Below are 12,555 nucleotides of genomic sequence, written 5' to 3' on the forward strand. Positions count from 1 at the left end.
CTCAACATGCAACAAAGAGTCACTCCAAAGTCACTAATAGCGGAGAACAAACGAAGAGATTATTGTAGGGTACGAAACCACCTCAAAGTTATCCTTTCTAATCGATCTATTCAAGAGTCCGTAGTAAAATAACATGAAGCTATTCTTTCCGTTCAATCTATCCTAGAGTTCGTACTAGAATAACACCTTAAGACACAGATCAACCAAAACCCTAATGTCACCTAGATACTCCAATGTCACCTCAAGTATCTGCGGGTATGATTATACGATATGCATCACACAATCTCAGATTCATCTATTCAACCAACACAAAGAACTTCAAAGAGTGCCCCAAAGTTTCTACCGGAGAGTCAAGACGAAAACGTGTGCCAACCCCTATGCATAGATTCCCAAGGTCACGGAACCCGCAAGTTGATCACCAAAACATACATCAAGTGGATCAATAGAATACCCCATTGTCACCACAGGTATCCCACGCAAGACATACATCAAGTGTTCTCAAATCCTTAAAGACTCAATCCGATAAGATAACTTCAAAAGGAAAAATTCAATCCATTACAAGAGAATAGAGGGGGAGAAACATCGTAAGATCCAACTATAATAGCAAAGCTCGCGATACATCAAGATCGTGCCACATCAAGAACACGAGAGAGAGAGAGAGAGAGAGAGAGAGAGAGAGATCAAACACATAGCTACTGGTACATACCCTCAACCCCAAGGGTGAACTACTCCCTCCTCGTCATGGAGAGCGGCAGGATGATGAAGATGGCCACCGGAGAGGATTCCCCCCTCCGGCAAGGTGCCGGAACAGGGTCCCGATTGGTTTTTGGTGGCTACAGAGGCTTGCGGCGGCGGAACTCCCGATCTAGGTTATGTTCTGGAGGTTTCTGTATTTATAGGAATTTTTGGCGTAGGTTTCACGTCAGGGGGGTCTCCGAGCCATCCACAAGATAGGGGGCGCGCCCCCCACCCTCGTGGGCAGCCCGGGACTCTTCTGGCCCAACTCTTTTACTCTGGGGGGCTTCTTTTGGTCCATAAAAAATCATCAAAAATTGGCACGTCAATCGGACTCCGTTTGGTATTCCTTTTCTGTAAAACTCAAAAACAAGGAAAAACAGAAACTGGCACTGGGCTCTAGGTTAATAGGTTAGTCCCAAAAATCATATAAAATAGCATATAAATGCATATAAAACATCCTAGATGGATAATATAATAGCATGGAACAATCAAAAATTATAGATACGTTGGAAACGTATCACGCGCACGAACTAGCGTGACAATATCCTCAGTACTAGCCGCCACCGCAACCCCACTATCGCTCAAAATTGACACTAGATGATCATCCGAGAAAGCATTAAGGATCCTGAAAGAGGGGAGTGGGTTACCTGAAATGTCCAGATTTTTATCGGTGATGCGAAGCTTGGCACTCTCCATGGATGATAGGTCTCGCAACTTGGCCTTCGCCCTGGCTCTCGGCTCCCGCTACACCACTGGTGTCGCCTTGGACCGCTTGGCCTTGGCTTCCACGTCCACCGCCGCCAGCTCCGTCCCCAGCTCGCCACGCAGAGTTGCCGCCGTGCCGTGAACCGCTGGAGTCGAGCTCTTGGGCCCCGGCTTCCTGCCCGCCGTCTTCTTGGGCTGCCTGCCCGAGTGTAACACCCACGATGCGGCTATATCTCCCACGTGTCGAGGCACGACTTAGAGGCATAACCGCATTGTAGGTATTGTCGCAAGAAGGGTCATCTTCACACAATCCCATGTAATGAACAAGAATGGGATAAAGAGAGTTGGCTTACAATCGCCACTTCACACAATACATAAATTAAATCATACATCATCCAAAATCCACACATAGACCGACTACGGTCAAATCCAAATGAAAAGGAGATAACCCCAAATGCTAGTTCCCCAATCGTCCCAACTGGGCTCCACTACTGATCATCCGGAAACGAAACATAGTAACGACCACGTTCCTCGTCGAACTCCCACTTGAGCTCGGTTGCGTCGCCTGCACTGGTATCGTCGGCACCTGCAACTGTTTTGGTAGAATCTGTTTAAGCTTATAGGAATGGATGGGGTAAGGAGGTGGAGCTGCAGCAAGCACTAAGCATATATGGTGGCTACATACGCAAAAGAGAGCGAGAAGAGAAACAACGCAACAGTCGCGAAGCTAGAGGTGATCAAGAAGTGATCCTGAAACTGCCTACGTTCATACATAACCCAAGCCGTGTTCACTTCCCGGACTCCGCCGAAAAGAGACCATCACGGCTACACACACGGTTGATGTATTTTAATTTAGTCAAGTGTCAAGTTCTCCACAACCGGACATTAACAAATTCCCATCTGCCACATAACCGCGGGCACGGCTTTCGAAAGATAATACCCTGCAGGGGTGTCCCAACTTAGCCCATTATAAGCTCTCACGGTCAACGAAGGATATTCCTTCTCCCGGGAAGACCCGATCAGTCTCGGAATCCCGGTTTACAAGACATTTCGACAATGGTAAAACAAGACCAGCAAAGCCGCCCGAATGTGCCGACAAATCCTGATAGGAGCTGCACATATCTCGTTCTCAGGGCACACCGGATGAACACTACGTACAACTAAAACCAACCCTCGAGCTTCCCCGAGGTGGCGCTGCAAGTGGCTCTAGTTTGGACTAGCACTCAGAGGAGCACTGGCCCGGGGGTTAAATAAGATGACCCTCGGGCTCGCGAAAACCCAAGGGAAAAAGTCTTAGGTAGGCAAATGTAAAACCAAGGTTGGGCCTTGCTGGAGGAGATTTACACAAAGCGAACTGTCAAGGGGGTCCCATAAATCACCCAACCGCGTAAGGAACGCAAAATCAAGGAACATAACACCGGTATGACGGAAACTAGGGCGGCAAGAGTGCAACAAAACACCAGGCATAAGGCCGAGCCTTCCACCCTTTACCAAATATATAGATGCATTAATTAAATAAGAGATATTGTGATATGCCAAAATATCCATGTTCCAACATGGAACCAACTTCAACTTCACCTGCAACTAGCAACGCTATAAGAAGGGCTGAGCAAAAGCGGCAACTTAGCCAAACAACGGTTTGCTAGGAAAGGATGGTTAGAGGCTTGACATGGCAATATGAGAGGCATGATATAGCAAGTGGTAGGTAGCGCAGCATATCAATAGAGCGAACAACTAGCAAAGCAAAGATAGAAGTGATTTCGAGGGTATGGTCATCTTGCCTGCAAGGTTCTCAGAGTTGTCGAAAGCTTGATCCTCGTAAGCGTTCTCAACAGGTTCCTCGTAAGCATACTCGTCTCCCGGCTCTACCCAAAGCAAGAACACAAGCAAACGAACCAACAATCAATCACGGGAAATGCACAAGCAACATGATGCAATACATGCATGATATGCGAGATGTGGTATGCGATGCATATGCGTGCTCCAGAAGAAAAAGGATGAACAAGGCATCAAATTGGCAAACCAAGTATGCCACTGGAAAGATGAGATGATTTTGGTCGAAATCGATATAAAGATCACCAGAAACGGATGCACGGTTTGCAAATGGCAAGCAAAACAAGAATGACACAAATCTGCGATTAACAGCATGATGCCACTTAGTATGCAACAAGAAGCCAAGCTACTGCACTCCAACATAACAACAAAGCATATTAAAGTGATGTACTCAAGATGCTTGACAAAAGATGAACACCGAGCTACGGCTAGATCACACAATAACAGGTTCAAACAAGCATGGCAAAAGTGCAAAAGATATCAGCTTCCCAGACTTGGTGAAAATACTGAACATGGCTGAAACAGCATCAGGTAGCAATGTTCAGAGCAAGCAATCAACATGCTATAGGAACTTATCATAGCAAAACAAGGCATGGCATGAATCTACTAAATGCATATAACAAAAGTCCCTTACTGATCATGAGCTAAAAAGGCACAGAAGATATGATGGCACCCATGTAAACATAGCAAGTTTCGTTAACAGGTTCCAGACTTGGCAGAAAACAGAGCATGGCATTAACAGAATTATGAAGGCATCTTTGTGAGCTCGATTCACTCATCACAAAGCATTGCATGAAAAACCAAGCATACCAACAGCAAGAAGACATGTTCATGAAGCTAACCATGGCAAGAACAAGTTCATAGCATGCATGGATCACTAGCAACATCCATGGCAAAATTGAATATCATGTTAACATTCTGTCAGGAACATTTTATAGCAAAAGTAGAGCAAGATTGGGACATGCTAGGGCACTCCATAATTTCCAACAGGGGCATGGATGGCTAGAGCACAACTATATGTCCAAAACATCCTTAATGAACATACTCAAAAAAAGCATGTATCTCACTGTAGCCACATGGATACATGACATCAAAATAACAGCAGGAAAAGACTGCAAAATTCTTAGTCCCTGAAAACAGAAACATCACGAAGCCTAGTTTGCATGCTTGTGCTAGTCACCACATAGATCACAAAAATACATGGCATACACCCCTGTAAAGATGGCATGGCATAGATCAAAACACATGTAGAGCTCATGCCCATAAGATGCATACATCCAATACAACAAAAATAACAAAATATCAAGTTCTGATAAGTAACAGCAGTAAACAACATATAGCACTCTTGCATCAGAGATTTGGGCATCAAGATGAACTCAAACAAGCATGGCAGAATGGAAAAAATGAAGAGCATCTCGTGATGAACATTTCGATATATCATGCGCAAGAAACGGAGCAGTATGCAAGGAGGTATGATGTGAGGAACATGGCAACATAAAGTGAGAATTTCGGGACTTGGAGGATTTCGGGGTCAACCTTCTCGGATCTAGGGTCCGCACACGAACCGAGGCGGGGCCGGAGCTCTCACCGGAGAATGGAGCGGTGGCGACCGGATCTTGAGGAGGAGGTCGCCGGCGAGGACGGGGGCGCTGGATCCGGGCGGCGCCGGCCCGGATCTGGCCGAGCTTGAGCCGGCCGCGACGGGGAGACGGGGGCGCGGGCGGAGGAGCGGGGCGGCGAGGTCCGGCGTGGAGGCGCGGGTGGTCGGCGGACGGGCGGCGGCGGAGGCGCAGGGTCCGCGGGGATGCGCGAGGAGGCGCTCGGGCGCGGGCGGCGGCGTACGGGCCCGGGGGGGCCGGCGATGGGCTCGGCGGCGGGGGCAGCGTGGAGCCACGTGGCAGCGCGCGGTTGGACGAGGGGACGGCGGCGGACGTGTCCGTCGGTGGAGGAGAAGGTGTCCGGCGACGCGAGGGCAATTTCTAGGGTTTCCACCGTGATCTTGGAGGGGAAGATGCATTTATATGGATAGATGGAGCTAGGAGACTCCAAATGAGGAGCGGTTTTCGCCCACACGATCGTGATCGAACGACCGAGAGCATGGAGGGGGCTTAGATGGGTTATTGGGCTGTTTTGGAGGGGTGTTTGGCTGCAACGCACAAAAGGCCTTTGCGGTTACCCGGTTAACCGTTGGAGCATCAAACGACCTCCAAATGGAATGAAACTTGACAGGTGGTCTACCGGTGGTGTACCAAGGCCACTTGGCAAACCTCGGTCCATTCCGAGAACGTTTAACACCCGCTCACGAAAAGAGACAAGAGGGGTGCGCCGGTGCATGTGGGAGTGTCGGATTGCAAAACGGACAACGGAGAAAATGCTCGGATGCATGAGACGAACACGTATGCAAATAAGATGCACATGATGACATGAACAAAATGCAAAACGAAGACGAAACCCAACCACGAAGGGAATATCATAACACATAGCCGAAAATGGCAAGAGTTGGAGTTACAAATATGGAAAAATTACATCCGGGGTGTTACACCGAGCTCCCGTTAAATATTTTCAAAATCCTCAAAACCTAACAGAAAAAAAGTTACGGGGCTTTCAAGATCTAGACGCAAAAAAATTCAAAAAATTTCAAACTTACTAGTGGCGCACCGTTTGCTAGGTGCCCCACTAGTAACAGAAAAAAAATTGGTTTTTTTGTTTGGAATTTTTCTTTTAAAAAATGATACGTAATATGACCGGGAAGTTTGAAATATTTTTCAAAATTTCATCATACTCATGAACAAAGTCCTAGACATCAACAAGGTTTAATAGGATTGATATGGTAGATATATCAACAAGTGCCTGTTAAGTGAGGTGGTGCTGGGGTTGGATATAACTGTGAAGTTAAGCGTGCTCGGGCTGGAGTAGTGTGAGGATGGGTGACCTTCCGGAAAGTTTGACCACTTAGTGCGATTTGACTTGAGATTAAGCATATTGACTCGAGATTAAGTCATAGTGACCCGAGATTAAGAAAAAAAGAAAAAAAATATTTAAAAAAAATTTGAAAAAAAAATTCTGAAAAAATATTAAAAAAAATTGTTACTAATGGCGCACTGCCTGGTGCGCACCTTTTTCTAGTAGTGGTCGTAGCGGGGAGGGGGCAGGAGGCGCGCCCCGGCGAGCCCCCCGCTCCCTGCCGGACCAGCTCCCAGCCGTCCTGCGTTGCCGTGCCCTGCGACGAAAGCGCGACGCCCTCGCGGTCGCCCGACCCGGACACCAATGGCTCGCTCATTTCGAATCCTGCTCTATGCAGGACTCTTTCACGATAAGAAAAACATGCCTGATAATTGTCAGCCAAGCTACTAGCGGGAGAGAAAGCGAGAGGAAGACGATGACTATGAAGATTTTGGGCTGTCTAAAAAGTGTGCAAGTTTTCTGTTTCTTCTCTTCTTATTTCTTCATAGAAGGAAATCATGACGTAGCCCTCACTCCACTGCCGGCCGTGCCATCCCACGATCCACGATCCGAGCTAGTGCTAGTCGCCTACAAAGCCGCTGGGAACGCCCAGACCACGTCCTTCAGCCGTGATCTAACGAACCGAGCAAAGAAAACACTAGGTGCGTTTGGAAGCCAAAGTATTTTTGTGGTTTTTTAGGAATACTGTGGTTTCTGAAAAAACTTTGATATTCAATACGTTGAGTCGTTTGGATGAAAAAAATACTGCAGTTCAACAAACCATGATATCTCTAAAACTGTGGTATTTTTGTTGTATATAAAAAAGAGGCCCTGACCTCTTTTTTCTAAAACCGAGAAAGCGCTCGCTTCTTGGTCTCTCTTGTGTCCAACTTCTGGCCATCAACGCATGTGATGCACAAATCGATAGCTAGCCCATCGATACGTCCGCCTCTAGCCGGACGTACATGTACACAAGCTGCAAACGTCGACCATCAGCGCATGTGTTAACTACCTCGGTCTTTGATTCATTACAAGAGATAACCCTACTACAGATCCTAGCATCTAGGAGAACATGCTCGTGCAAGGCTGAATGCATACCGTGGCAATTAGAGTGTAGCTGAATATGCATGCAACAACGTAACAATCGCAAACCAAAGAAAACTGAGAAAAGCACTTGCCAAACAACTCGGCAGTTTTATGAAAACTGAGAAAAACTATGATTTTTAGAAACTGAAGTATTTATTGCCCATGTATTGAAATACTTAGGTTTTGGAATACCATAGTTTCGAAGAAACGTTGTTGCCAAACTAGGCCTAACTGAAAGCAAAACCCATAAAGGGTTGCCATGACAGCCAAAAACGCTGCCATGACAGGCCTATTTTCCTGCAATGCGAGCGACGGGGTTTAACGGGGTTTAACAGCAAGAATATCTGACATGAGTACATTGGTTGTAATAACATCTTATATTATAGGAGTATTTCACACTGCCTGAGTACATTGGTTATAATAACATCTTATATTATAGGAGTATTTCACACTGCGGTGCCATAAGTTTATTCGCACTCCTACCATTTTACACAACCGGGAGACATCGGAACTATCCATGATCTATTTATCAGGCATGAATGACTTTAATGTTCCCAACATACATACAAGCATGTTGTACCTATTTTTTCTTCCTGCCAAACATGTTATAATTTGGCGTTAATCCGATGCAATGCTAACTTAGCCAAGTCCTTCCGCAAGATCTTGCCCGCAGCATTTTTCGGTATGGAATCCACAAGGAAAACACGGTGTATTCGCTTATAGTGCACGACCTGCCGTGCACGACAGTCATTAGGCTCGGCTATGTCTACACATTGTATAGAGCGAAGTAGCTGTGTCAAATACCTAGTTCATACCTGTTTAGCGACAAAGTCTTTGATGTGTGCCTCATGCAAGTTGCTTCCGGAGCGTCCTACGACAAATGCCACTGGCAACTCGCCAGTCTGATCGTCTGTGTATCTGTGTGATAAACAGTTAACATGTGCTCCTCATGATGGTTGATATGCAGGGAAGATGTGGAACACATATGTTACTCCATGTTATGGTGCATACTTACCCAACAACTGCGGCTTCGTCGATACCTGGGTGCGTTTGAAGCAGGTCCTCCAGTTCTGTAGGAGCAACCTGCATTAGACAAAGGTAGAGTCTACATCCATTCCAGATCCTGAGGTGGTTATCAGCAATTTTGAAGTAATAGTAGGTACTACCTGGTAGCCTTTGTACTTAATTATCTCTTTCAGCCGATCAACCACAGAGAGGAATCCATCTTTGTCGATGAGACAAACATCCCCGGTTCTCAACCACCCTTCAGAATCCAAGATCTCAGAGGTGGATTCCTTGTCACCAAGGTAACCTATACCAATGTTTAACAATACATGGAGTGCTTGTCAGTGAAAAATTTCATATACACTATTATGTGATAGTAACAGAAACCTAACATCTGACAAATCTGCTAAATGCGCCATTAACAAAAAGAAGATGCAGACCTGGCAGAAAGCAATATCCATCAAGACTAGTAACAGATTAGGGTGTGATGTTGACTTGCTAGCTTATCATGTAAAATGCAAATTGTCTTCGTCTGTTAATGTCTGCTATGTTTCTTACACAGAAGGCATGGCTAGCAATTTTATGTAGCTCGAATGGCAGTCATCAACAGTTACACCCGTTCAATGCTTGCCTTCTTTGTTTGCCTGACATATCATGCTTTCACCAAGACAACAAATGAACCACAAAGAAGTTTGTCCCCTCTCCCACTGTAAATCAACAATTCACAGTATATACCGCGGATACCAATGGAAGCTATCAAAACAACATTGCAGCAAAGCAGCATGATTGCTCATATGAACCAAATGGATTGCTGCCCTAATGCTTTCTACATGATAATGGCATAACATGATCGTTATTTTTCAGCTGAGGCGGGTTTGACTGGTTGTACCTTCCATTACAAAAGGTCCTCGGACCCAAAGCTCGCCTGGCACACCGGGAGGCAGAGCATCCCCTGTTCCAGGATCAATAATCTTCGCCTCAGCGCCCGGTGAGAGACGCCCAACTGATCCAATTCGTCGACTTTCTTCTACTCCAATGGAACGGCAAAAACCAGCTGTAGTCTCGGTCAGTCCATATCCCTTTTGCAAGTGCAAGTTAACTCATCAGTAGCCATAATCAACAATACAAATTTGTTAGTATCAAAGATAACCGTAAGGCGCAGTGGAATCATTGGAACACTACAGGCTTCAATTCTTCTTCTTCTTTTGAGAATCTTATAAAACAATTTTTGGGAATCTTATAAAACAATGGAATCATTGGAACAATATACAAGCAAAAATGCCAACCTGTGAAACAAAGACGTGGGGAAATTTATGCGAGAACCGCCGTATAAGCTCTGGTGAGAGGGCTGCGCCGCCGCAGAGCACCACCTGCAGCGTTGCTGCGCTGGCAGCCACACTCTTGTCGTCCTCAGCTGCTCGCACAATCGCCAACAGCGCCGGCGGCGCAAGGGCTAGCCGCGTCACCCGGAACCTCCCCACCGCTGCCAGCACCGCCCTGGTGTCAAACCTCCTCGCCGTGTGCAACACAAGTGTTTGCGCCGCCATTACAGGCCTGAGGCAGAACACGAATCCGTAGACGTGGAAGAGCGGCACGGTCAGCATCAGAACCTCGTCTGGCGGCGCCGGACCAGGCAAGACGCGTGTCGTCATGAGGTTGCGGTGCGTCAGCACCACCGCTTTGGCGCTCCCGGTGGTGCCGGAGGAGTACAGTATCGCCGCCGGATCAGACTGGTAAATCACAGCGGCGTCCATGGCCAAGGCATCGCCGGGTCCGTGCAAGAACGAGAGGAATCTCGGCGAGTCGAGGAGGACGGCGCTGAGCCCGGGTGGGAGCTTGCCGGCCGCGCTCGAGACGGCGAAGGCGACGGAGGGTTTCGAGAGCGCGGCAAGGTGGGCCAGTTCCCCTGTGGTCAGGGCCGGATTGGCGGGGGAGACGACGGCGCCGACGGCCATGAGCGCGAAGTAGAGCACGGGGATGTGGAGGCTGGGGGGCGCGAGGACGAAGGCCACGTCGCCGCGGGAGATGTGGAGCTGGGCGCGGAGGGCCGTGGCGAGGGCGCGGACCTGCCCGAGGAAGGCCGGGAAGGGGACGGCCTCGCCGGTGGCGGCATCGAGGAAGGCGGCGTGGGCGGGGAGCGGGGAGGGGAGGAGGGAGAAGGCGAAGGCCGGGAAGGAGAGCGGCGGGGATGGGGGCGGCAGCGGGATGGGCGCGCGGAGGCTGTGGAAGGTCCTCGTGACGGCGCAGTAGCCGCTCTGGGGGTCGACGGCGGCAGCGGACGGCATTATCACTGGCTCCACAATTAGCTTGGGTGGCAGCAGTGGGATGGGACACGACACAACAGTGAGTGAGTGTGAGCGAGGATCTCCACGCTAACAACGAAACTGCTCTTCTTGAGTGTGAGCGAGTACTTTTATCACGAGGTAACATCATCGGAAGTTACAGGACTTGCGTTTGATATTTAGTTTGATGCTAAAACTTTAAAAATATGAATTTATGGTCATTTAATTTACATTCTCGTGTAAATACAGTGCTTCCGCTCTTATAGAGCCGTGTGGGCTGCTCACATGACATGCTAGCCTGCCGGAGGCCCACCTGTCAATGGCTAGGTGTGCACAAGTGTTGGGTGACCTTAGCATGCGGATTTTTTTAGGAAACTCTCTTGAAATTTATTTAATTACCCGCGAAAGGCCTCAAATATAATTAAAAATGATGAGTCAGATGAGGTTCGAACCCTTTCTCGTGAAGAAAAAGAGATGAGGTTTATATTAGACGCATATCCATCCCACCAGCGCCTGTGGACAATAAACATGCACAACTAAACTTTCTTTTATTAGACGAAACTGCCTGTCGAGTTTGTGTCCGTCAATCAGATAAAGAGACTTATATTGTCTAATGGGTAATTTAGGGGTGGGGCCACTAGTCAGTAGGATACTAACAACGTGTTAGGCTAACCAGGTAATTAGGCTAATTTACGCAGGGCCCATCTGTCAATGGGTCAAGCATAAGTTCGTAACCCGGGCGCATGGATAATTTTGCAGAAAAAAAATGGAGTGACGTAATCAATCTGTAGATCTTGAACATGGAAGCATGGGAGATATCCACTACACCAAGTACCTGTTAGTGCATATAAAAAGAAATACTGAGTTTTATATTTTGGCCACGACAATTACTTGTATTGATTATTTTTTCTCCTAGACCAAATTTTTTATAACTTAATAATTTTTTTTGTTAAACAAAATATATTTACCCGCAAAAAAATAATTATATCAGACATTAAAATATTGGAATTCAAAATTCATTTTGAAATTTAGGCAAAAAAACTGGAATTTCTGAGATATTTTTAAACCTGGATTTTTCCGGCCCCTTCCAAAAAAAGGAATTAAAAAATGTCGCTTGTGAAAAGGTTTTGTACGTTGTGGGTTAAGCATTATATATTTCGATGCATTTTTTTCATTTGAACTCATTTGAATTTTTTGGTTAAAAAAGCTAAGATTTTTTCTGAAACCCGGGGAAAAGGACTAAAAGGACCTACTTCCATTATAAAATTGATTGACAGTATCTATGTACATGCACAAACATGTCGTTGATGCAGTGGTAGCTAGTGCGCTCGTTCTATATGAGGTCCGGAGTTTGAATTCCCACGCCCCCTTTTTATTCTCATTTCTCTATATTAAATATAGAGTTAGCGGTGCAAGTTCTGTGACTCCAGGTGATATTACCTCTTTTATTAAGCCATCATGGCCTACTCCAGATGCAGGGTGGCTTTGATATTAATTTTGGTTTGTTTGGTTACCCGCACGCTCGGATGCCTGGCTCTCGAGGAATGTTCGTTCCCTGTGAGGCATGCCCAAGTAAGCGCATAGAGGGCACGTGGTTGCACATGCGAGGATAAGTAGGAGACGACGTGTTGTTTTCAGAAAGTGCATCATAAATCCCTTTATTGCTCACTCTCCCATGTCTTCACTGTCACTCATTCTCATCGGCAGCGCGGCAAGCATCATCGTCGGGAAGATTTGAAAGGCGATGGGAAAGTCTGGACGGCAACCACCAGTGATGACCATCTGAACGCGCTTCATCACCATGACGTCAATGGTGGCAAGTCGTGAACCCAGCGGATCTGTAGGAGACGCATTTAGGATTTGGGTGTCGATTTAGGGTTTGATTTAGGACTACATTTGGGTGTCGACTTAGTGTTTATTTGGGAGAAGATAAGTGTGATTTGGGTGATGACTGGTTTCATTT

At 46.9% G+C, this 12,555-nt stretch overlaps 1 protein-coding gene across 8 annotated transcripts; it reads right to left on the reverse strand.

Annotated features, from left to right (window-relative positions):
* Positions 1-495: 495 nt before the first annotated feature.
* On the reverse strand, positions 496-10,696 carry LOC109755182 (4-coumarate--CoA ligase-like 7). Of its 8 annotated transcripts, XM_073496217.1 has the most exons (7): positions 9,597-10,696; positions 9,200-9,389; positions 8,472-8,617; positions 8,321-8,388; positions 8,121-8,223; positions 3,225-3,308; positions 496-2,035 (listed from the first exon to the last, which is right to left on the reverse strand). In XM_073496217.1, exons 1-7 carry the CDS (start codon positions 10,593-10,595, stop codon positions 1,901-1,903), a joined length of 1,725 nt encoding a protein of 574 aa, XP_073352318.1. In that variant the 5' UTR covers positions 10,596-10,696; the 3' UTR covers positions 496-1,900. The 8 variants fall into 8 exon arrangements, 4 of the variants coding, with proteins under 4 accessions (XP_073352318.1, XP_073352319.1, XP_040242519.1 ...); XM_073496218.1 differs by lacking the exon at positions 3,225-3,308; XR_006662175.2 differs by lacking the exon at positions 3,225-3,308 and having other exon boundaries at positions 1,927-2,035; positions 8,321-8,375.
* Between the last annotated feature and the right edge of the window lie 1,859 nt (positions 10,697-12,555).

This window comes from Aegilops tauschii, chromosome 4 (assembly GCF_002575655.3).
Source record: "Aegilops tauschii subsp. strangulata cultivar AL8/78 chromosome 4, Aet v6.0, whole genome shotgun sequence".
NCBI classification, from domain to species: domain Eukaryota; kingdom Viridiplantae; phylum Streptophyta; class Magnoliopsida; order Poales; family Poaceae; genus Aegilops; species Aegilops tauschii.

Excerpts from the sequence above, each read along its gene's own strand:
- LOC109755182 (XM_073496217.1), bottom strand. The coding sequence starts at position 10,595 with ATGCCGTCCGCTGCCGCCGTCGACCCCCAGAGCGGCTACTGCGCCGTC. Across the intron at positions 9,390-9,596 it reads CCCACGTCTTTGTTTCACAG|GGATATGGACTGACCGAGAC; the intron begins GTTGGCATTTTT and ends CACTTGCAAAAG. Across the intron at positions 2,036-3,224 it reads CAACTCTGAGAACCTTGCAG|TTGCAGGTGCCGACGATACC; the intron begins GCAAGATGACCA and ends CTACCAAAACAG.